The sequence below is a fragment of the Sciurus carolinensis genome, chromosome 10 (assembly GCF_902686445.1).
Source record: "Sciurus carolinensis chromosome 10, mSciCar1.2, whole genome shotgun sequence".
Taxonomy (NCBI): Eukaryota; Metazoa; Chordata; class Mammalia; order Rodentia; family Sciuridae; genus Sciurus; species Sciurus carolinensis.
Window position 1 is genome coordinate 55,948,537 of NC_062222.1, and position 26,874 is coordinate 55,975,410.

General features: G+C 37.3%; 1 protein-coding gene across 1 annotated transcript; it reads left to right on the forward strand.

Moving 5' to 3' along the window:
• Nucleotides 1–20,180: 20,180 nt before the first annotated feature.
• On the forward strand, nt 20,181–24,786 carry Ddit4l (DNA damage inducible transcript 4 like). The gene is made up of 3 exons (XM_047566744.1): nt 20,181–20,306; nt 20,586–20,729; nt 22,510–24,786. Exons 2-3 carry the CDS (start codon nt 20,639–20,641, stop codon nt 22,995–22,997), a joined length of 579 nt encoding a protein of 192 aa, XP_047422700.1. The 5' UTR covers nt 20,181–20,306; nt 20,586–20,638; the 3' UTR covers nt 22,998–24,786.
• Nucleotides 24,787–26,874: the final 2,088 nt, after the last annotated feature.

The window sequence follows — 26,874 nt, forward strand, 5'->3', positions numbered from 1 at the left end:
CATTTGCCAGTAAATGGATGGAACTGGAGACTCTCATGCTAAGTGAAATAAGCCAATCCCAAAAAACCAAAGGCTGAATGTTCTCTCTGATATGCAAATGCTGAATCACAATAGGCAGGGGAGTAGGGTGGAGTGGAGGTTCACTGGCTTACACAGGGGAAAGTCGGGGGAAGGGAGGGCAAATGGGAATGGGAAGGACAGTAGAATGAGTTGGACACAACTTTCCTATGTTCTTATATGACCAGTGTAACACACCTGGCTCCTATCAGCTTAAAGCAATTTCTCTCCAAAACTGTGTTTGTGCTCAGACCGTGCACTTAAACTAACCTATTATTTCCAAAACACTTTGGGGCAGCTTCTCATCTCTATTCCTTTGCTCTTACCTTTTCTAATCCTGAGGATGCCCTCCTTGTCTGCCCTTTCTCCCTGTTTCACTTATACTCACCTAGAAAGACTTAGTCAAATGCCATCTTCTACATGGAGCTTCTCAGTGCCTTCCGCTGTATTTATTTTTCTTGTATTTACTTTTGACTTCTATCCCAGTTACAGGTAATACAAAAATACAAACTGGGAAGAAATGTGACCTGCGTTTACCTTCTCTAGACGTGAGCTCTTAAGTTTAAGGTCTATGACTTCCACATACTTGTACATATAATGCACCGGCCCCTTATAGGTATTTAAAAATCTCTTTTGCATGAGTGAATAAATGAAGGATGCAAGGCTCACACTGAAAGAGAGGAGCAGACATAACCACCTCTTTTTTAGGAAGCCACCTTCATTCACTTTCAGTAACATCCCAGAGGCCTAAAAAAATTATTAAACCATGAGCTGGCTTCCGGATGACCTACATTTTAAGCTTCAGACCACTGAACCAGTTCACAAATTGGATTGGTAAAACGGTGTTAAAACATGATCCTGGAGGCAAGCCTCCTTGGAAGAAAGTTTACTGGGTATGATAGAATTACTGCGTTCATGACTTCATTTAGAATTCTTTTACCAAGGAATTAAAGAAGTATCTGAGAGGAAACAAGAATGAGCATGATCATTTCCTCCCTGCTCTGCCTCTGCACCTCATACTGCTTTGTTCACGAGGTCTCTTCTGATACACTGGTTAATACTGTACACAGCTCAGGAAGAAAGCTGCTCAGCACAAGGTGGGGTCTGGAAACAGAGAGAGATGGAAGGGAGGGGTCACAGGGAGGATGAACCCTCCCAGGGCTCACCCCCAGTGACTCCCCTCCTTCAGCCATGTCCCATCTGTCTCTGGTCACTACTCACTACTCACTATTCACTATTCAAACTGGGATGGGCTGATAGGTTGCAGCTCTCCTAATCCAATCATTTTACCTCTGAATATTCCTTTGGGGAGATGCATCCAATCCAAATCATGACAATGACTCTCTCGGGAGTAAGTTTAGATCAGTCATAGTTTTCTCAACAACATGCCATCGAAAGCAAATGAAAAGAAGGAAAAACAAGTGCATCTTACTAGTATCAATCATCTCTCATAGCAGAATTTCTGAGTGCTATTTGACAAAGCTTCTGCCTTGACACTTCCACCCTGTGGGAAAGAATGAAAGAACAGAGGAAAAGAAAAGGGGAAACCTCTTTGCTACACCACATATCATGCACTCTGTTCTTTCAGAAGTGGGGAAACGGAGCTTCTCAGTCACGAGCACCCAAAAACTGTACCATCCTTCCATAAGTGATTTAAATCAGAACAGCTTTCACTTCCAACATCTCCGAGAGAAAGACCAAGCTCTATGCCCTCAGGTAGTGATAGGAGATGGAGATGCTATATCTTATTTGTTCTGAAGTGACTTTTGTTTGTTCATAAGCATAAAAAACAAAAAACAAACAAACAAACAAAAAAAAAAAACTTGTTCAGGTTGAGTGGAGGGGAGGAGGAGTAAAAAGATGTGTTAAGAAATCGTACAGCCTTCAATCTCAAGTCTTGCCTGAAAGAATTGTTTCACAAAGGCTGTTTTTGCCTTTAAATAGTTTTGCAAGTCACATTTCATGACAACACTATCTAGAAAAATGCACTGTGTGCCCAAGCCACCAGCAAGAAATCAAAATACCCACTATAAATATCAGGGTGAATCAGATTCCACCAGGGAAAGCAAACTCCCCAGGAACAGGCTGGGACATTTCAGGAAACACTGGTTCTCTCAGGGCGTTACGGGGTACATCATTCGATGTGCAGAGGGTTAGGACATCTCCCAGCACACATCTACCCAGGCACACACCCACAGCACAACTAAACCAGGAGCTCATTTTCATGAATCCACAGAAGGGATATAAAAAGCAGAGGCAGGAGGTTGTTCTAAATTGGATATACTGTTTCTGCCGTGATTTTAAAAACCTTGTGCCTTCCCAGGATTTGTCCCCCCTTACAACAAGTCTCCCACACCTCTAGACTATTTTCTCGCATATTTTTGGTCTTGAATGTACTTTTAGTGAAAAACCACTCACATCTCTAAGACCACACACTGCGGAGATCAGAAAGTTATTTTCAATTAAAATCGGTCCTGAGAATGTTTGGTGTAACCTCCACTACTCTTTTGCTTTGAGACTATGATGGTTTTTAGCAAAAACAGGATAGGAAAAAGAGAGAAATCAAAAGTATTTTGACATCACCATTTTCAGAGCCACCGCTGAGTGATAAAGGAACACATGTATATATGGAAAAAATGTCAAACTAGACACAGTAGCTTTCTTTCTAAATAAGCTAATGCACACTAGAGATAAACAATATTTTAAATATTTTCCTAAAGGCTAATTAACTGCCAGGTTGAATAAATTTTGAATAAACAATTACACATTTTTCTACAGGAAGGTGAAATTTGAGTTAGACTTCAAAGGAAATTAGATATGTAGCTAATATGAAGGAAAAGGAAAGAATGGAGTTTAAACTAATATCTTTATAACTGGAAATATAAATTCCAAAGTTTACAAAAATATTTAAGTCTACACAATCTTTTTAAAAATCAAAAGTATTTGGCACCTTGTCTAGTATGACGTAACTGTATTTATGTGGGTTTGTCTGTCTTCTAATCTGTACCATTGGTCTGCCTGTCTATTTTGATGCCAATACAATGCTGTTTTTGTTACTATTGCTCTGTAGTATAGTTGAAGGTCTGGTATTGTGATGCCTCCTGCTTTACTTTTCTTGCTGAGGATTGCTTTGGCTACTCTGGGTCTCTTCTTCCAAATGAATTTCATGATTGCTTTCTCTATTTCTATGAGGTATGACATTGGAATTGCATTGAATTTGTATAGGGCTTTTGGTAGTATGGCCATTTTGACAATATTAATTCTGCCTATCCAAGAACATGGGAGATCTTTCCATCTTCTAAGGTTTTCTTTCATTTATTTCTTTAGTATTCTGTAGTTCTCATTGTAGAGGTCTTTCACCTCTTTTGTTAGATTGATTCCCAAGTATTTTTTTTTTTTTGAGGCTATTGTGAATGGAGTGGGTTTCCTGATTTCTCGTTCAGAGGATTCATCACTTATGAATAGAAATGCATTAGATTTATGAGTGTTGATATTATATCCTACTACTTTACTGAATTCATTTATGAGTTCTAGAATTTTTCTGGTGGAATTTTTTGACTGCTCTAAATATAGAGTCATGTTATAGGCAAATAGTGATAGTTCAAGTTCTTCTTTCCTATTCATATCCCTTTAATTTCTTTCTTTTGTCTAATTGCTCTGGCTACAGTTTCAAGGATGATGTTGAATAGATGGTGAAAGAGGGCATCCCTACAAGGGAGAGAAGATAGCCTCTTTAACAAATGGTGCTGGGAAAACTGGAAATCCATATTCAGCAAAATGAAACTAAACCCCTATCTTTCACCCTGCACAAAACTCAAATCAAAATGGATCAAGCACCTAGGAATTTGACCAGAGATCCTGCACCTAATAGAAGAAAAAGTAGGTCCAAATCTTCGTCTTGTCAGCTTAGGACCAGACTTCCTTAACATGAATCCCAAAGCACAAGAAATAAAAGCAGGAATCAATAATTGGGATAGATTCAAACTAAAAAGCTTTTCGTCAGCAAATGAAACAATCAACAATGTGAAGAGAGAGCCTACAGAGTAGGAGAAAATCTTTGCCACACACACTTCAGATAGAGCACTAATCTCCAGAATCTATAAAGAACTCAAAATCTTTACACCAAGAATACAAATAACCCAATCAATAAATGGGCTAAGGAACTGAGCAGACACTTCACAGAAGAAGATCTACAAGCAATCAACAGATATATGAAAAAATGTTCAACATCTCTAGTAATAAGAGAAATGCAAATCAAAACTACCCTAAGATTCCATCTCACCCCAATTAAAATGTCTATTATCAAGAATATAAGCAACAACAGGTGTTGGCGAGGATGTGGGGGAAAAGGTACACTCATACATTGCTAGTGGGGTTGCAAATTGGTGCAGCCACTCTGGAAAGCAGTGTGGAGGATCCTCAGAAAGCTTGGAATGAAACCACCATTTGACCCAGCTATTCCACTCCTTGGCGCCCAAAGGACTTAAAATCAGTATACTACAGTGATGCAACTACATCAATATTTATAGCAGCTCAATTCACAATAGCTAGATTGTGGAGCCAACTTAGATGTCCTTCAATAGATGAATGGATAAAGAAACTGTGGTACATATACACAATGGAATATTATTCAGCCATAAAGAAGAAAAGATTATGGTATTCCCAGGTAAATGGATGGAGTTGGAGAATATTATGCTAAGTGAAATAAGCCAATCCCAAAAAACCAAAGGCTGAGTGATTTCTCTGATAAATGGATGATGATACATAATGGGGTGGTGGGAAGCAAGAATGGAAGAAGGATAGATTGTATAGAAGAAAATGAGGAGTGGGGAGGGGGTGGGGGAAGGAAAAATAATAGAACAAGACAAACATCATTACCTGATATACATGTATGATTAAGCAAATGATGTGACTCTACTTCATGTACTATCAGAGAAACTACAGTTGTATATTATTTGTGTACAATGAATCAAAACTTTTAAAAAAATCACTTCTCAGGGCTGGGGTTGTAGCTCAGTGGTGGAGCATTTTCCTTACATGTGTGAGGCACTGGTTTCGATCCTCAGCATCACATAAAAAATTAATTAAAATAAAGGCATTGTGTCCATCTACAATAAAAATAATTTTAAAGTAAAAAAATGTACCCTATCAACCATATAAGAACTGAGTTCTAGTTCCATTCTGTTGGCAACTATCTCGCTGACCTTATTAAAGACTCCCCTTCCTTGAATCTCTGTTCCCTGGTTTTCTGAGACAATTAATGGAATTGTCATTTATCTTAAAGTCTACAGAAATTGATGGATAAAGTGTGCATAACCTGTGGAACTCTCCCAGCCCTGGAGATTAATCTGGAGACATATAAGGGCAGAACAGTAGTTGCCCCTTAATTTCCTCTTTGCTTACCATGGTTTCAGATACTCACCATCAACCTTCAGTAGAAAATATTTTTCTTGAGTCCACGAATGAGTCATAACTTTATTATATTTATTATATATTGATATAATTTTTCTATTTCACTATTATTGCTATTAGTTTGTTACTGTGTCTGATTTATAAATAGGCTTCATCATAGGTGTGCATGTTTGGAGAAAAAACAGAAAATGTAGGTATTATGATTTAGATATGAGGTGACCCCAAAACTCCTGTGTAAATGCAAGAGGAGAAATAATTAGATTATGAGAGCTACAACCTAATCAGTGGATTAATACACTCGATGTATTAATATTTTGAATGGATAATTGGGTGGAAGCTATAGGCAGGTGGGGAATGAGTGTAAGAAGTGTGTCCTTGGTGGCATGCCTTGGGGATCATACATCTTGTCCCTGGTTCCTCACCTGTGCGCGCCCTCTCTCTCTCTCTCTCTCTCTCTCTCTCTCTCTCTCTCTCTCTCTGCTTCCTGGCTGCCAATAACTGAGCAGCTTTCCAGTGCCACCACCTCTGCCATAATGTTCTTGTCTCACCTCAGGCCCAGAGCAAGGGAGTCAACAGACCATGGACTGAACCTCTGAAACTATGAGCCCAAAATTAAACTTTTGGTCCTTTAAGTTGCTCTTGTTTGGCATTTGATCACAGCAGAAAAGTTGACTAATAAAATAGGGTTGGATACTATCTGAGATTTTAAGCATCCACTGGAAGTCTTAGAAAATATCCCCTGTGGATCATTGGAACTCATGTATTTATTTTGTTATCCTTTATTTTGAAAACTTCTAAATTGCTTAAATTATAATTGCTCAAAAATATCCTAAAGAAAAGGGAAAACATTCACAAAATGAGTTTAGCTATTTGTGGAACCAGCAATTATTTAAAGGATGTGAAACAAATGCCTATAAAGGTCCTCTCCATGTGTTTGTGGAAATATTTTAACTTTCTGCCTTCTAGGCTAAGGCATTATATTTCCAAGTGAGAAAAAATACAAACAATCTAAGGTGTTAACAGGAATTATAGTACTCTCGGTATGCAGTAACCTCTCTTTGTTGCCAAAAACAAGAGCACTGAGGGACCAGAACCAAGCTAAGCAATTTTTGGAAGGAGGTTTGAAATAAATGGGTAGGGCCTGGAGTGTGAGCTCATGCAGATGAGGGCAAACCTTTCATAAAACAAGGAAGCCAGGTCTTTCAGGCTAAGTACATCAGAAAGCCAGAACACAGGAGTAACCAGTGTGGAAATGAGTTTAAAGAGTAAGTGCAGAAGGTCACTGAATATAAAGTTCATTTACCTTGTGATTTTACCAAAGGCTTTCTCTATTCAGATGCTTACTGAAATATTTATTGAATAATGTTGCCGTATGCAAGACAACTAACCTTATCTTTTGACTTCAAAGTGAACAAGCACCAACCAACAGCTTAGTTGAACTCTGCAATATCTCCAGGGTTTCCATATGACTGTGGAGAGTCAACTGTGTTATGTCAGATGGAAGCTCTCCTTCTAGAAAAGGAGACAAAGTCCAAGGGAACTAACTAACCTAGCTTTACAGAGTCAGCTTTTAGAAAAACAATATTGAATGCTGGATTTCTTCCAAACTGAAGCAAATTGGTTACTTAGTTACTGAGTCAACTAGTCCTGTTAGGTGGTCAATCATTGATTTCTTCTCTTTTCTCTCTCAATAATTGTGAATGGCAAGTCCAGTGTATAAGACAGTAAGTGTGTTAGCTCAGTTGGCACAAAGCTGCCTTGACTCTCTGGACCCCTTTACAAACCCTGGGAATAAATGAAAGATTCATGATGATGGGAACTCCCTTGTTTTTATCTACACTTGATCTAAGCCACAATCTAGAAGTCAGTAAGGTATAGTTTCTCCTTTTTTCCATGTGAAGATGGTTGACAATAAAATGAGGCCATAGGAGATATCCCTTAACTTTGAATAAACGAACCAAAATAAAGTATTTGTTGCATTACTAATGTGAAGGTCAGAGCTCCTGAGCAGGTTCTCCAGCCCACCAAGACAAGATTTCCATTTCCTTCCAGAAGAGCCTTCTGTGATAATTCTTTGAAGTCATCTAAAGAAACTTTTATCCCATATAAACTCACCACCTGAGTAGGTTTACTCTTCAAATGACAGATTTTAAAAAGGCAAATTTATCTTTCTCAAGACACTTTTTTTGAAAGCAATGCTTAATCTAAAATATTATTTATAAGAGGAAGAAGAATCATGTAAATCTAAACTGCATCAGATCTGTAAATTCTCTGAAATTCAACTAAATAAAGCAAGGAAGGGCTTGGAGTTTAGGCCATTCCATAGGGTTTTCACCATCCCACATCACTATAAGCAACACCTCTGTGTGTTCTATCTAATCTACATAAATTGGATTTACAATACTGGAATAGAATTCCAACAAGGAAATATTCCTGTTATTATTGGGCTAATAAAGCAAAAAAAAAAAAAAAAAAAAAAAATTACCTGCCAGACTATGGATAAAGCCCAGAAACCCAGATCCTCTACCACTGATCTATATCCCCATCCCTAAAAAAGCAGTTCTGCCATATTCAAAGGTAGAAATTCATGCTTGAGATGCTGGGTCAGACTGAGAATTTTTCAAGACACAGTAAGTCACAATGCTCATCAATGAATGTACCCAATTCCACTCAAAAAATGTTGAGTTATAAAGTTCAGTGTTATGAAAAATATTTGTAGACATCAATTCTGAGCAAGGGTTCCCTCATAAAGAGTATTAATTCTTGGCCTTACATGTCTTTGAAAGAGGTCATCACTGACCTACCTTTGAAGAGACGTGTTGCTTGCTGTTTTCCTATAGCAGTCATATATTTGTGTTGAGCAACTGTCTTGTGATGGTTAACTTTATATGTCAACTTGAGTGAGCTAAGGGATGCCGAGATAGCTGGTAAAGTATAATTTATGAGTGTCTGCGAGAGTATTTTCAGAAGAGACTAGCATTTGAATTGGTAGACTGAGTAAAGAAGATCCACTTAACTATTGTGGGCAGGGATCATTCAATGTGTTTAGGGCTAAAATAGAAAAAAAAAAAAGTGGAGAAAATGTGGATTCTCACTCTGTTGGAGTTGGACCATCTCTTTTCTCCTTCCTTAGACATCAGAGTTCCAGGTTCTCAGGCCTTCAGTCTTAGTCTGGGACTTACACCATCAATTTCCCTGATTCTCCTGACTTTCGACTCAGGCCAAATTATACTCCTAGCTTTACTGGTTCTCCAACTTGCAGATAGCATGTTGTGGGACTTCTCAGACTCCATAATATCCTGAGCCAATAATCATAATATACATATTATATTTCATATGGCATATAAAATGATATATTTTGTATTAGATTATTGTGCTGTACCTTTGCAACTTAATAGGATACATCATTGTCTTATCTAATTCAAAGATAAAAATGTATTTCAGTAAACTATACTCAACGAGTGTAGTTTGTCAGAATAATACATACCTTCTTTTTTTCCATTCTCATTCCCTTACTTACCTCCACCAACAACCTCCCTCTATTCACATAATACACTCCAGTTATTGTGAACACCATTCCTGAAACCAACCATACATAAATTAACAATCCTAGCTCTACCTGTATGATCTGAGGCAAGTCTCTAAACTATCTGTACTCCAGATTCCTCAACCTCTCAAATGATGCTCATCCTCTGTGTCAAACACTAAGCTTAGTACCTCTCACTTACTAAATACCCCCCAAAATGCTAATTATTGTTAGCAGTATCAAATCTTTTACCTGTAACTCTCATTCCACTCTTCACCCATTTTATATACCCTGTTTCTACATAATTTTCAAATATTGGCTTAAAAAGAAAGTCTTCCCAGACTAACCCATCCCTAACTGAGGTAATACTCCTTCCACTGGTACTACCATAGTCCCTGCACATCCCTAATCAAAGGACAAAAAATCGCTTGCTGTGATTCCTCATTTGTAGTCCATATTCTCCCACTAAACTCTGAACTCTATGAAGACAAGTTCCGCATCAGTACAGCTCCCATTTTATCCCCATCTTCTTTTTTAAAATGTTCTTTTTAGTTATACATGACATTATAATGTACTTTGACATATTATACATACATGGAGTACAAATTCCCATTTTTCTGGTTTTACATGATGTGGAGTTAAACAGGTCATGTATTCATGTGTGAACATAGGAAACTATAATGATTCATTCTATCTTTCCTATTCCCATGCCCCCTCTCTTCCTCCCATTCCTCTTTATCTAATCCAAAGTATTTCTATTTTTCCCTAACCCTCCCCTTATTGTGAGTTAGCATCCAAATATCAGAGAGAATATTCAGTCTTTGGATTTTGGGGATTGGCTCATTTCACTTAGCGTGAGAGTCTCCAGTTCCATCCATTTACTGGCAAATGCCATAATTTTATTTCTCTTTATGGCTAACTAATATTCCATTGAGTATATATACCATAATTTCTTTATCTATTCATCTGTTGAAGGGCACCTAGACTGATTCCATAGTTTAGCTACTGTGAGTTGAGCCACTATAAACATTGATGTGGCTGCGTCACTATAGTAGGCTGATTTAAAGTCCTTTGAATATAAACTGAGGAGTGGGATAATTGGGTCAAATGGTGGTTCCATTCCAAGTTTTCTGAGAAATCTCCATACTGCTTTCCAGAGTGTTTGCATCAGTTTGCATTTCCACCAGCAATGTATGAGTGTACCTTTTCCCCCACATCCTCGTCAATATTTATTGTGACACGTACTCTTGATAATTGCCATTCTCACTGGAGTAAGATGAACTCTCACTGTAGGTTTTTGTTTGTTTGTTTGTTTGTTTGCTTTTGGTACTTGGAATTGAACCCAGGGCCGCTTAACCACTGAGTCACATTCCCAAGCCTTTATATATTTTGTTAGAGACAGGGTCTTGCTGAGTTCTTAGGGCCTCGCTAATTTGCTGAAGCTGGCTTTGAACTTGGGATCCTCCTACCTCATCAGGTAGATTTTTTGTTTTTCTTTTGGGGGCGGGCAGGAGCTACCAGGAATTGAACTCAGGGGCACTCGACCATTGAGCCACATCCTCAGCCCTATTTTTTATTTTATTTAGAGACAGGGTCTCATAGAGTTGTTCAGTGCCTCTCCATTGCTGGGGCTGGCTTTGAACTCATGATCTTTCTGTCTAAGTCTCTCAAGGTCTGCACCACCACACCCAGCATCACCACAGTTTTAATTTGCATTTCTCTAACTGCTAAATATGGTGAACATTTTTTCGTATATTTATTGACAAATCATATTTCTTCTGTGAAGTTCCTGTTCAGTTCCTTAGTCCATTTATTGATTTATCCCCAGTTTATAATATAGCACTTGCCACATGTTATACTCTACAATATAGGGCAAGAAAACCGGCACTTCAACTTGAAATACATCTATATCTTCTTGTTAGAGAGAGAGAGAATTTGTTTCTTTTTTAACATACTCATGATCTCTTCTTTTGTATGCTAAATTAGCAGCACCTTTCTATCTTCCAAAACTAATGATGCTGCTGGAAGTGATAAAATCATAGCAGTTGTTTGAAAACAAGTTGAAAAAATATTTTAAATGGAAGCCACTAGAATTGTAAATTCCTTAATGATCTTTTTCCTTTGTAAGCCTCAGCAGATAAGTCTGTTTCTGTGCCCCCAAATTTGGACTGTATGTTCTGTAGCTTCATGTTCTGATGAATTTGCTTTGCTTTATTTACTGAAGTATATTTAGTTGGGTTTACTTTGAAAAGTGAGAGCCAGAGAATTAGAAAACACCTGAAGTATTTTAATATTGAATTCTTTACTTACATTTATCACATTTAATCTTTAAAGGCTACATAACAAACACCTAGGATGAAGCTCAGTGGCAGAGTGCTCACCTAGCATGAACAAGTCCCTCTTGATCAATTCCCAGTTCTACAAAAAATAAATAAATAAAAACCTAGTAACTGAAATATCTTTTCTATTAAATTCTTCTCCTTTTTTCATGTTACAGTGAAGTGTGAATTCTAACATTTCATGAAATTTTGGTTTGTTCCATCCAGTTCATTATAATTACAAAGTATTTTCATTAGGACAAAGGTGATTTATGAAAATTCTAAATTTGAATGATAAATTGCTATGGTTGTAATTATCTAGCTCTGTTACAGTATTATGTTCTTTTAATATGCATCAAGATTGTGAAGTGTTTTCTTGGTCATTATAAAATGTTTACATAAATATACAGTAAGTGATTATAGTTATAAGGCTCACAACTGATGAATAGTGAATAATGACATTAATTATTAGGGATTCAGTTATTTTTTCAGTCAATAGTAACATCTATTAGGTGTCAGACATGGTGCAAAGTAAAGCATATATAATGGTAAACAACACAGACATGGTCTCTTGCAACAAGATGAAGACTTTAAAGAAATAAATATTGAATAAATTTATAATTATAAATGGCAATAAAATCTATGAAGAAAAAGACACTAAGAGAGTTAATTACAGAAACTAGCTAATTTAGATTAGGACATTGGGAAAGTACTTTTTAAGAATGTGATATTTTAGATTACTCCTAAAAATTAACACATACTACCCAGTCTTCCAGAAAACACAGAGGAGAAAACACTATAAAATCATTTAATAAGCTGGCATCATCCTGATATCCAAGCCAGACAAAGATATTTCAAGAAGGAAGGAGGGAGGGAGAAAAAGGGGGCGGGAAAGAAAGTGAAGGAAGGGAAGAAAGAAAGAACAGAGAATCAGGAAACACCCAAAATATTGACATTGAATTCTTTATTTCAATTTAATCTTTAAGAGTTAAGTAAAAAAAAATCATTTTGACTAAATTATTTTTTCCATGCCAAGGCTAAGTACAAGTTCTAATATTCCACAAGATGTGGAAGGAAGAAAGGAAGGAAAGGAGGGAGGAAGGGAGGGAGGGAGGGAAGGAAGGAAGGAAGGAAGGAAGGAAAGAAGGAAGTGCCAAACAATATTACTTATGAAATAGAAGCAAAAGCCCACAACAAAATATTAGCAAATGGAACTGAGGAATATCAAAAGGGTAGCACATTAGGAGCAAATACACCAGGAAATGTAAAGCTGATTCAACATGTTTAAATCAATAGATATTCAACATATCACCAAATTAAAGAAGAAAACCATATAATGATCTCAAAAGATGTAGGGAAAGTATTTAACAAAAAATTAACACCCGATCGTGATAAAGTCACTCAGCGAAGAGTTGTACAGAACTTTCTCAACTTGATAGAAAGCATCTTTACACACCTGCAGCCAACCTTGCAGATGATGATAGGAGACTGGAAACTTTCCCCTGAATGTGGAAACAAGGCCCAGAGGTTCTCACTCACCACTCACCTTCAACACTGAGGTCCTTGTTAGAACAATAAAGGAAGAAAAAATACAGACATTCAGGTTGCAATGAATGGACTAAAACCAAAACTGTCTTTATTTTCAGGCTGTTTGTGGAGAAAATCTCAAAGAATTTACAAATATATATATATATATATATATATATATATATATATATACATACATATATGCGCCAAGTAGAATTAATAGGTGACTTTAGCAAGAATAAAAGAAACCAAGTCAATTATTTTTGTATTTTGCATTTTTGTATTTCTAAATCGTATTTCTATATTTCCACTGCATTTCTACATGCTAGCAATGAACAAATGGAAACTGGAACTTTTAAATAGCATCAAAACACAATACCTCACTATAAATAGAATAAGATAGATGCAGGTTTTGTATGCTAAAATTGATAAACCTCTAATGAAACAAAGCAAAGACCTGAACAGAGATTTACATCGTGTTCATTGTTGGAAAACTGAATAGGGTTAAGATGCAAATTTCCCTCAAACATATCTGGATTCAGTGCAATTCATGCAAATTCCAGCAGATGTTTTCTTTTGAACCCCACAAGCTGATTGTAAATTCATACGAAAATGCATAAGAATCATAAAGTCAACATACTCTGAAAGATAACAAATTTTAAAAACTCACATTACTTGATTTCAAGACCCATAAGACAGTGTAATATTGGGAAATTTTTAACAAATGATACCAGAACAATTAAACATCTACATGGAAAACAGAAATTATTATTCCTTCTGGGTAGATGCCCCAAACTGTACAATCCCCATGAAGGATAATTTATCACAATCTATCAAAAATATATTTTGTATATTTGTCATTTGATCAGAAATCCTTCCTATGAGAATTTATCACATAGATGTACCTGCCCACACTCAAAGTGACTCATTTATAAAATCCGTCACTATACACAGCACAGTATGCAATTGCAAAAATCTGTAAATAACCAAACTGTCCCTATATAACTTATTGGTTAAATAAATATCTATAAAGCAGAACACTGTATAGTTGAGGGCGGAAAAAAGAGCAAAAGACAAAGCTATATGTTCATATAAAAATATCTTTAAGACATATCATTAGTGCCCAAAGGCAATGTGGAGAACAAAAACATAAAATTTCTCTTTAGAATAAAAAAGGGTGAAATGGAACTATATGTGAAAATATATATAAATTTATATTTGTGCTTGTATTTCTATAAAGAAATTTTAAAAGAAAACATAAAAACTAGTAAATGTGGTAACCTGAGGGGTGACTTTCATATGTGAACGTCAGGAGGAATGTGCTTTTAAAGTTATGTGACTTGTCTTTTTATTTCCATTTTTCACCTTAAAACTTAGCTACTTGTTTACAAATTCAAAGTCAATTCTTCTTTACTAATTTTATTTTATTTTAAGTTTTCTGGACCTGCTTCAGTAATACTTTCCCTGGACTACTTAAGAATAAAAGTAAAAAGATCATTACATTAAAACTGACTTTTATCATTATACTTGTTAGATTCTACCTATTAGTTGACTATAAGGGTTATGCCTTTATAATATCTATCTATAGTTTCCTAATATAGAAAATACAAAAATATTTATGATTTATGGAGTTTTCATAGCAACTATTTAAATACAGAACTCATTAAAAGCATTTTTAAAGAAGTACTTTACATATAAATTTCTTTAGAGAAAAACTCAAATACGTGTAGAACTTCTGAATTGACCACAGATACTAAAAGTAGAGCACTCTTTTGATTACTCGTGATACTAAGAATAAAACCAACAACTATCCTAAAAATAAAAAATAAAAATAAAAAAACCTTTCACTTGATGGATTATTTACTGCTGTAGAGTTTTGTGCATTCAGATGAACAAATTCATATTCCTGTGTGTGTTTAGAATGATCACCTTTAAGTGAACTTTTAAAATATATTAGTTACATTGCCTGAAATTTAAACCATATTCTATCAAATGATCTGCCTGTTACAGATAAAGAAACTGAGATTCAAAGGATTTAAGTTAATTTCACAATCACAAGCATAATATTTCAAAAACCAACTCAATTTTTTAAAATATATTGTGTGATATATTACAACAGAAGAAATTAATATACATCTAACTGTATTTATCTGCTCTAGTAAATTTAAAAGTATTACTTCCTTTCTTCCAAATTAGTTGTTTCCAAGTTACAGCTTTCTCAGACCTATTAGTTTAAACATATCTAAGAGGTGAGGTACTGGGCATTGAACCCAGGAACATTTTATCACTGAGTTACATCCTCAGTCCTTTTAATTTCTTATTTTGAGAAAGGATCTTGCTTAAATTCTGAGGCTGGCCTCCAACTTGTAATCCTCCTGCCACAGTCTCCTGAGTATTTGGGATTATATGTGTGTGCCACCATACCTAGCAATTAGACCCATTCTAAAGACTATCTGTAGAATCTTGTATCTACTGGAAACTTAACATTCGTTGATTCAGTTCTTTTCCTGAGCAACCCCACAGGTTTGCGTCATGAAGTAATGCATGATTTTGCCAAGACACAATCATGAATGTCAAATGCTATACACGGCCAGTTCACCAGAATGATACTTGGGTGGTACAGGAAGGAGGACTGGTAAAGAACACAACACCTATCTTATCTTCATACACATCAAGAATTCCAGAGAAGTGAAATGCCATCAAGGTATTCTCTAGTTTGGGACTTTCAAAGGTTTTAAGATATATCCCTAGAAAAATGTCAAAAGACCAGCTCTACATTCCTGGCTGTCATTCTCTGGTAATGGGCACCTGAATTGTAAATCTTTCCATAACTAAGGAAAAGCAGATATCGTGCACATTTAAACTTATTAGTTTTCTTTATTTAAAAAGAGATAATACAGAGCATTGTTTATGACAAGAACAAAATGATACAACTATTTTAAGAGACAAGTCACTATGGTAACAAATTCTCTGATTAAATTTAGAGAGGCAATGCCTTCTGCTACTGGAAGTTTCAGTTGTAACAGCAGGTATTACATATTATTTTGTATTGGGTCCTGTTTTTATTTTATATTAGATAAGTGTCCATGTTACCTTACTTAATGTGAAATCCTATATCCTAATACAGAATAACCCATATTGCATACTTACTATTAAATGGAAAACTTATTGGTTGGGGCATCCTCAAAGACAAACATGATGATGATATATCTCATCTAGAATGTTTTTTTTTATAGGTTGCATTAGTTTTATTGAATATAATTCAATACATCATGTAATTCATCCCCCCCTTTTTTATTGTAAACAAATGGGATACATGTTGTTTCTCTGTTTGTACATGGAGCAAAGGCATACCACTTTGTGCAATCATAAATTTACATAGGGTAATGTTGTTTGATTCATTCTGTTATTTTTTCCCTTCCCCACATCCCTCATCTAGAATGTTATGGAGAAAAACACATATCTTGAAACAAGTGGGAGATTCTATAAACAATAATTTCAATTGTCTATAAATTTCATTAGCACATATAACTGCATTTCACACCAATGTTTCACATTATTTTTTTACATATCATTAGGAGTTCTCTTTCCTGGTTTCTCATGCAGTGATAGATGTCTTATAATAAAAAAGTCCTTCATAATCAGTAGCAAATATTTTCCAGATTTCCTGCAAACATGGAAGACCATAAATTTTGTTCTATATTAACAATACTTCCCCAACCCCTTTTAGCCCTTTTAGCACTGAACTAGAGAACTATAGTTTTAGAGCAATAATTATAGCAATAACAATAACATCACTAAGTCCTTGCATTATACCAGGACCCGTTCTAAGTATGTCACAAAGGCACCAAATTCACAAATTTGGCACAATCACAGAAAGTCATAGATGGTATTCATTTATGTATCTCATATTTGTTTATAAAGAAGAGATACTATTTAGCATTGAATAAAAGAAATTCTCTTAATCCTCATCATAATGCTGTGAGTCTTCAGAGGTACCTTGGATATTGTACAGATCAACTTCCATGTCTTGTGAATCCTCCCTGAATCTATTGCACAGATTAAGAAGCACAGCAATTTTTCCTCAGGTGTCATAGTTTCTGAAATTAAATAAGCAATGCACTGAATGTAAATGCATTAATAAACATTCAGGAACAATGGCTCATATTGGATAGAGTGAGAAAATCGACTGGAGAAACACATAATAAATATTCAACATTCCAAATTGTGAATTCACAAGACACCAGCATTTTGTATAACTATGCATTAAAGTACCATTTTTGTACTTTGTTTTTGTGATATCCCTGCCATTCTGAATTTATACTTTATGTAAGCAATGATACTAAGAATACCATGCTTATACATGAGGAGCTTGAAACTTACATATTTGCATCATGTACATCAGATAAAACTAGTTGTCATTTTTTAAAAAACAATTTTTTGTTGTTAATTGACCTTTATTTTACTTAAATGCAGTGCTGAGGATCAAACCCAGTGCCTCACACATGCTAGGCAAGCGCTCTACCACTGAGCCACAACCCAGCCCACTACCATTATCACTTGTTACCGCTATTTTTCTTTTTGTAAATAGGTAGATGAGTAAATTGTAATAATGAAAAAGTAGGCATGCTTAAGTTGAAAGGCCTTGCTTATGATTTTGGTAGTTTGCTATATTTTGGTGTATGAAAGGCAAGCGAATTATTTAGCTAAGTAGATTTTCTATTCATACATAACTATTATCTCTAGTAAATGCTCCCATATTTTTGTAATATTAGAGTGAACAACAATAAAACATACTTTATCACTGCATCTGGTAAATACCTGAAGTACCCCAAAGTGATGAATTTTCAGTTATAAAGTAACTGTCCCCACAATATTTAAAAAAAAAAAAAAACAAAAAAGCCCTATAGACTAAGTATGTCATCTCACGTCCAGACTTAAGGAACTTAGTTTTCCCTAATTGTCTTCTATGCTTCATTTTTTCAAATCAGTTGTTTAACTTTCAAAGATGAAAACCCCTGAAAGAATGAATTTCTTTACCATTTTAAATAGATAAAAAAAAAAAAAGACAATCTCTGCCAATTCTTCCAGGTATGTGTTCTACATCAATCATTCCTTATGCACTAGAACTCCTAAGAGTAAGGCTCATTCAGTCAAAAAAGAATGATAATTGTTGAAGTATTCTGAACACAGGTAAATTGTTTTCTGCAGTAAAATCCCAAAGGGTGTTGCAAAATTTCAGTTAGTCAGGTAAGCCAAGACTAACTACTGCTTTCTCAAAGTTCCCATGATATTTCTGGCCCTGTGGGAGTACTTAGTTTCTGAATTATGACAAATACCCTGAGGATATTGAACTGGCTAATTTCTTTATTTCACTAGTGTAGTTTCAGATCACTTAATTCCTTGGAGGAAGGTAAAATGGAACATCATTAACCCATTAAGTTCAATTTTTCAATTCTGGGAATATTTCAGTGAAATTGACAAGGGTGCATTTAAGTAGGTTGGAAATCTAGAGTTATATATCCTTTATATAATTTTCATATACATATGAAATATAATTTTTCAAATGCTCTAATCATTCACTACTTTTCTCAAAAGAACCGAATACTAAAACCAATATTTATTTCAAAAGTTACCATGAGTGGTATATTTGCTGTTCAATTTAAGTTTTTATACATGTGGCACTTCTGCAATTGTGGAACACAACAGGTTAATATTGCTGCACAGATAAGGACAGTAGATTCTGTGCCCAGGGACAGACTACTCAGCAGTGGGCATCAGACACCTAAACAGGAGTCCACCCATCCGTCCTGAATACACTAGCCACAGAAACTGTTTTTTAATTGTCTTCAATGGACTTGTTTATTTTCCACTTTTGTTATTGAAATAGAAGTGGAAATCTGCTTTCAAAGACCAGCCTATCAGCATCTCCTTCCTTAGCTGGCCTGACCTTCAGGCGGTGCAGCTGCCTCAGTCAAGTTAAAAATGGACTGTCAAGCTGGCTTTAATTTGGGCTGCTCTGCCTGCGAATGTCCTCCCACTGATCTGTTTATCACACCCTCCTTATCCCTTCTGTTGTTTTTCTAACTAAATTTTTAGCCTGGACAGCTGATCCTGCCTTTCCAGGCCCTAACCTGCAGATCCTTCCACATGTAATCCTAAGAACCCGGCAGCCAACACAAGGTTCCCTACTTGCAGAAATGCCCTTCTCCCTCCAGGCATCTCCATCTCACTGGGAAAGCCTGACCCCAACAAATCAAATGCTACTGGGACACCAAAGCAGGAAATGGGGTGGATTAGTAACTTGGGAAGAAAAAAAATATTTGGCTTCTTGCTTGTGGGTGTGCAAGAATATAGTCTCTTCACAGGACTCCTCTGTTCCTCCGTGTGCTCAGGTTCAGGACTGTGCTCCAGGCCTCATAGGGATTATCCCTAGCAAGATATAAAAACTCCATTCTCAATTCAATCCAACCCCTTCAAGGCTGCCAAAGCCCAAGTTCCTCCCAACAGCGCCCTCCTGAAACTTCTGCCTCTGGGAATGGCAATTGCTCCCAACAATCCGGCTGGTGGAAGAGACAGCCACGATCCCACTAATGGTTTTGTTTAGTTTCTTGGCAAACAAGCCCGCAATTCATGCTCTGCCTTCTGGGGCCAGGTCTAATAGAAGAGTGCCAGACTCACCCTTCCCGCGGAGAAAACGCGTTAGTCACAGACATAGCAACAGGAAGGATGCCCAGGGATTCCGCAAAGCAATCAGGGGTTGGGATCCTTTCTAAAATGCTGGAAACTTTTTCTAGATATGACCACCTGAAGGAAAGGAAAATATAGAAACCCTGGGATGCAGAGTAAACTGGATTAAAACCCTCTGGCAAGGGCTTAAAACCCTTGGTAGCCGAGTAGAGTTGACTGGGCTAAACGCCATTAAATGTGCATAAATGATGCTCATTGAATATCAACTTAAAGCTCAGGATGATACAGCAAAGCCAGGGTAGTCAGGGTGTGAAAGCGCGCTCGCCTGGGGAGGGGTCGCACCAAAAGAATCCAGGTTAGTGGCGGATAAGACCACCTGCGGGAGCGGACGTCTTGCACGGGGAATTAAGGTCACGGTGACCCGTGGCCTACCCAGGAAGCAGCAGGTGTCTGCTCAACCCTAAGCTTATTCTCTCCATTCCCAGAGTCTCGCCCTGGGTCCCCTGAAACCAGGGTTGAAATGCGACCTGACCCAGGAGAGGCGGGGCTGGGCTCGGGCCGAGCCGGGCGCGCAGGTGGGCGGGCCGGGCCAGCGGAAGCCGGCTGGACCTATAAAGTGCCGGCTGCCCCAGAGGCGAGGCTGCTTAGTGGAGCCTGCGCTGGGTGGGCGGGGTGGTGAACACTGCACAGATCGCTGCTTGGGTCGGCGGGTCCCTGCCTCTGTTTACCCTTCAGCTTAGCGGGCGAGCAGGTCGGCCCCAGTGAACTCCCGGCAGGTGAGCGACCAGGCGATTCGGGAGGAGGAGGCACGGACGGAGATAGCCCCGTGGGGAAGTAGCTTGCAAGTTCTACTAACTTTTAAGTTAGTTTCAGGTCGTGGCTGTAGTTGGCGTCTCCGCTCCCAGGGTTTTGTAAACTTGAGGTGCGGAGGCTGGTTCCTCTCTTGGTAAATGCGTGTCTGGGCGAATTCGCTTTGGCGACACCGGGCATTTTATTTAGGAGCCTCTGCACGTCTTGCTGCTCTTGCAAATCTGTTTTCTCCTCCTATTTTCCAGCGCCCCGGAAAGGCCGTTCTGCCCCACGAGGGAAACAGAGCCGTTGACCGACCATGGTTGCAACTGGCAGTTTGAGCAGTAAGAATCCGGCCAGCATTTCAGAGTTGCTGGACCGTGGCTGTCACCCGGAGAGCCTGCTAAATGGTGAGTTTCCCAGCTACCCTCCGCTCTGCCCTCCAAAAATCGCAGCCCCGCGGTAGATCCGGACCGCAGACGTGCGACTTCACCCCCTTTCTCAAATGTATAGGATGCCACAAAATCCTTCTGAGATCCCTTCCCAAACTTTCTAGCATCATCTGTCCAATAGAAGCAAACGTAGGAAAAATAAAATACTGGAGGACTGTATCGTTCTAGTCCGCTGCTAACAGGCTCCTTGGGATTAAGTTCTTTATTCTACATGGTTGTCAAGTTAAGTGTACAGCCACGTGTGTTTTAACAAATGCATTTATTTGTGTAACCAATATAATCACACCCCTTAAATTCCATGTGCCCGTTTGCCATCAATTTCTGCCCTCCTGTGTCTCCAGGGAACCATTCATCAGCTTTTTGTCACTCTTAAGTTAGTTTTGCTCTTAGAGTTTCAGATAAATGGAGTAATATAACATGCATTCTTTTGTATCTGGTTTCTTTTCCACATCCCAGTATTTTTCCATGTCTTTACTCATGTCCATGTGTTCCTTTTTATTATTGAGTAACATTCTATTTGTAGATGTACCCATTATTCCATTTTTAATGTCAGAAGGAAAGTTTTCAGCAGCAGTGGTGCTAGACTTTTGGCATTTACAACTAAAAACAGCAGTTTCTAAGTTAACATACTGCCCTGCCACCAAAAAGCAGTGTGACCATAGATAAATTGCCTAAGCTCTTTGACCCTTTCTCATTTAGAAGGTTAAATTAGTTAATGACCTAGTTTTATAAGACCAAAACTCTAAAATTCTCTATCTTCAATAGACATAAAATATGGAGTCTTTATCATTTGGAATTATTAGTTATTAAAAAATAAGCATATAGATGAAGTAGAGACAGGAAAATGCAGTAGCCAATGAAAGCAAAATATGCTTAGGGAGGGAAGCAGGCAGGGCATCTGCCTATGCCCTGGTCTGGTGACTGTGTGTGTGGTGTGGCATCCTGCCAAGTGGTAGGATTAATTTGGGAGGTAGGTGACCAAATGCAGAGCTATCTTTTTCCTTTGAGCAAATCTAATTTTGTTTTCCTAGGACTATTTTGTTTTGCTTGGCTAAGAAAAACTACCCAGCCAGTTATAAATAACCCCGTGAACCTCAAAGGTCTTCTCTTCTCTGAGCAATCAAAGAGCTTGAAGCTAAAATTGGTTCTACAGGCCATTCCAGTAAAGCCTTGTAAAGAAAAACACAAATTTGATAGATCTTTGATACAGTTCATCAAGCTCATGATGAACTCATTTAAGAAAAATAGCAAAAGGATCTGTATTTCACAATACCTATATTTCTAAGAGTTAGCAAGCAAGATTCCCTTAGTCAAAAACAAAAGTCATAACCCTTTTTCTTCCAGAAGTAATGTGTGTTCTCTATAAAATAAAATTGGAAAAACACCATAAGCAAATAAACAAAAGGGGAAAAAATCAGTAGTAATCTTGGATGACCACAAATATTTTTTGATGTAGTCTTTAAGATTGTGTGCATGCACACACCTATTCATAGAAAAATGGTTATATCCTATTCACCTTGTTAATCAAAACCTTTATTTTATAGATGAAATAAGAGACAAATGACTTGCTGTTTTACCTAGCTAGTTAACAGCAAAATGAGTTCAGCTGATGCCCCAGAAAATACTAGAAAAGATAAATAGGGTACATAAAAGTAAACAGTATTGCTATCTTGAAGTGTTTTTCCTACTCCTAGGTTTCTTTTTTTCCTCCTTTATCTAAAACTTTAATTTCCTACAGATTTTGACTACTGGGATTATGTTGTTCCTGAACCCAACTTCAATGAGGTGATATTTGAGGAGACAACCTGCCAGAATTTGGTTAAAATGCTAGAGAACTGTCTGTCCAAATCAAAGCAAACCAAACTCGGTTGCTCAAAGGTCCTTGTCCCTGAGAAGCTGACCCAGAGAATTGCTCAAGATGTCCTGCGACTTTCCTCCACAGAACCCTGTGGGCTTCGAGGCTGTGTGATGCACGTGAACTTGGAAATTGAAAATGTATGTAAAAAACTGGATAGGATTGTGTGTGATGCTAGTGTGGTGCCTACTTTTGAGCTGACCCTTGTGTTTAAGCAGGAGAACTGCACATGGACTAGCTTCAGGGACTTCTTTAGTAGAGGTCGCTTCTCATCTGGCCTTAGGCAAACTCTGATCCTCAGTTCAGGATTTCGACTTGTTAAGAAAAAACTTTATTCTCTGATTGGAACCACAGTCATTGAAGAGTGCTAAGAAGGAGTCGTTTTTAAAGGTTCTTTTGTGATTGATAAAACTTTGCAGCTACTCAGTTAAAGTCATTCATAGTTTGCCCTGCCTGCCCTCACAAGAACCCCCAAATGTAAAACATCATCTTTCTGTGTTTCTCATTCATAGCAACACCAGCTAACAGGCTGGTTTTGTGGCTTTTGAGAAATAACCCAAGAGAGTGCACATTTTTTGCTTTTATCACATTTCTTACAGAATGGAATGGAATGGAATAAGGAAGAAAGAAAAGCAGCCTGCTTCAGTTTTATATTTGATTCCACAACTTTGTGCAGGTAGCCTTGATAATAGGCCATATAAACCAGATTGGCTGGTTTGACTTTCTTATGACTTTTTTTCCTCTGAGTTTTCAAAGTGGTCTTTTCAGTCACAGAATCATACTAAATAATGTTCAGCCCATCAAAACATCCGGCATCCAGCTCTGTCCACCAATTTTCTGCTAATTTCCTACTCAACTTTGAAGACAAGAGGGTAGAGTTAAATGGGTGAACTTTTTCAAACCCCACCTTACATCTGAGTGAATAAGAAATGTCTCAGAGACAACAGAAATGCTTCACTGCTTCTTGGTGTCTTGGTGTCCTCCCAACTCCTCTGTTATAGACGAAAAACTTGGGCTGCATTTTTAGTAACCACAGAATTACTCTAAATGACTTTATGGTATAACAGAAGCTCAGTTTTCCTAGTTCTCAAGTATTGAATGTGGTCTTTAAAATAGAAAAATGGAATGTTAAACTTTTTGTATATGTAGTTGATTCCATTGAGCACCAAAAGAATACCCACATATAACAATGGGAAAGAAATGTTTAGATTCAGATGCATTCAGATTCATGTGTTAACAGCTGCTTCTCAATGTTGCATATGCCTAATCTCAGATGAACCATCTCACCTGTCAGTGTTATCTCATCTCTGGCCATTTCTGGGAATTGAGCTATCTCTTCTTAACCTCAATGGTCAATGGAGATTGTACACACTTGTAATTATCAAGATGTTTATATTTACAGAGTCTGCTTTTGCTAAGGCTATCTGGTTTATTCTGCAGACTAGAGAATGAAAATCACACACCCAGCTCCCTTTCACCATTGGTACCTGTCCCTAGGGAATAATAAAGGCCTTATTTTTTTGTCTCTTTCCAACTGACTAGATCATTTATATTTCTTTTTTTATGTTAATGGGAGAATTAAGCCTCCACATGACAAAGGTCAGTTCAACAAGGTCTTCACATTCTTCCTGTGGCTCATGGATAAGGAGCTTATTCAGGTCTTCTGAGCAAGCTGTTAGCACCACTTCACATTCCCTGAAACCAGGGCGGTAGGGACAGATGTCTTCATACTGGTGTTACAAAAACAAGTGTGATCCTGTTACAGATCTTTAGAGGTGACCTGAAATGTCACTGTTCAAATGAGCAGGTGTTCTAACCAATTGAACTCTACAAATGCCTGCAAAGATACCACAAAGCCATTCTTCATAGGACTGGGCCAATAGACAACCAATGTTTTGCATGTCTGTTGTTGTTCAGGGCTCAAAAGGTCACTGTGGTTCTGTAGCTGTATTAGAGTCGTTACCACTGTTTTGTTAAGGCTACTCGGGCATGGATGTAGAACTGTTATCCTTTTTCCACTAACAGTTTTCGTTCAGTCTTTTGCTTGTTAATGCTTACAAAATGGTAATGGCTTATTGGAGGCTCTTAAATTAATATTCCTGTTAAAGGAAATTAAAGTTTGTCTATTTTTGACAATAAAGTGTTATATATTTTTAATTATCTTGTCCCCTTTGTCTTTTCTGAGTTTATGCAATGATCACGCTAACATATTTGACAGTATTTGGAGGAAGATAACAGAACAGTTATTTTCTTTTTTATAAAGCCAACTTATATGCTCAGTTATCATATTCCAATTGTATTTATTGCATGTGCTTTTGTATCAATAAAGACTGGTTTGCTTCATAATTTTTCAACTTTTTCATAATACTTTTTATGGGAAGACATGAATAATTTGAAGTTCCTAGGCAACTGCCTTTTTAAAAGAAAATTCCCAAAACTCATTGTGTAAAGAGTTATAAGTTTTCCAGCGACCAAACAGATATATCAAATTATATGACCAATGTACATAATCATTTTTATCAGTATATTCTATTTGAATACCCTTTCTCATTCCTTAATATTCTTCATCGTGAATTTTTCATCTTTTTCACCTATTTTTTCTGTCTCCTCAAATTCATGGTCATTGACTCAGATTTCTCACACTAGAGAACCAACATTTAACAAGATTTACTAAGTGCTGGGTATTGTTTGAGGTTCTTTGCAAAAATTATATATTCCTCATCAATCCTATGAAACAGGACTTCTGTTATCTCCATCCTATCAAGACCAGACACAGACAGGTCCAGTGGTTTGCTTAAAGACACAAGTTACACAGCAGAGAAAGAGTGTAAAACCAAGCCAAGTCCACAGGCCACACTCTTGGTTTTACCACTACCTCATGCTGCCTGCGGACATACAAGGCAGCACAAAGGTACTATCCATTTTTATTTATTTATTATTTTTATTTTTATTTTTTTTGGTACCAGATTTGAACTCAGGGGCACTCAGACACTAAGCCACATTCCCAGCCCAATTTTGTATTTTATTTAGAGACAGGGTCTCACTGAGTTGCTTAGTGCCTTGATTTTGCTAGGGCCGGCTTTGAACTCGCAGTCCTCCTGCCTCAGCCTCCCCAGACACTGGGATTACAGGCGTGTGCCACCACCCCAGACAGCCATTAAATTTTTTAAGAAAGAATTCTCAATGTGGTTTCTGATCATGTAGGAAAAATGAGAAAACTATTGACAATATTCACTATTCATTGAAATAGGACTATGCTCAGACTTTTAAAAAACTGTCCTCATGTGGAAAAGACACACGTTTCAAACCTAGCACCTTTGCTCCTATCTCATACAGCTGGACTGGTAACTTTTTCATGGTTTCTAACAAAGATGTGTTCTATCCCCTATATGAATGAGAAATAAACCATTATATGCTCCTGAGAAAATTTCGATCTCCTGAGTATGTTTCCCCAATGACATAGTCTATATCCTCACAGAGTTGCCTTCACATCATTAGTGCATAGATTCAGGAGATTGAACTCATACATAGATCTATAGATGTATATGATACATACCTAGATTGATACCTTTGATTAATTATGCACAGTCCTCAATTATCTATATAAATTTAAACAAGTGATGATGATAATAATACAAGTGATAATGATAACAATAATACTATTTTAAACTCCAATAATATTATTTTTAAAGACTGATGACAGATGAGAAGGAAGAGGTACATGGTGACATGCCAGAAGGGAGGAACTGATATGTATGGACTCCTGCCTAGACCCTGTCATTGATTATATACAAAACACTGCATTGCATCCTCTGCATCTGCCCCAGACAAGAGGAGAGAGATTCTGAAAGATCTTTTGGGAAAATTAGGAGTCACATGTGATGATACACACAGCTCCTGTCTACATCCATGTAGAACTCTGCCCCCTTTGAATTATAGGAGGAACATGGTGCAGGAGATGGGCTTGATGAACTGCCGACACAGGGAGAGACAGGTTAGCCAATGAAACACAGTAAAGAACCCAAACACAGACTGTACATATATGCATTACTGATTGATGGCAGAGCTGGCACTTTGGATCAATGGGCAAAAGGGGTGCTTTCAATAATAGGTGCTATAACAATGATTTATGTGCAAAACTTGAAATTGGATGCAGATATATTGACCTACAAAAATTGATTCTGGGTTGAATGAAGAATTAAATTAGAAGGAAATTTTAGAAGACAATAAAACTTTTATGATTTCCAT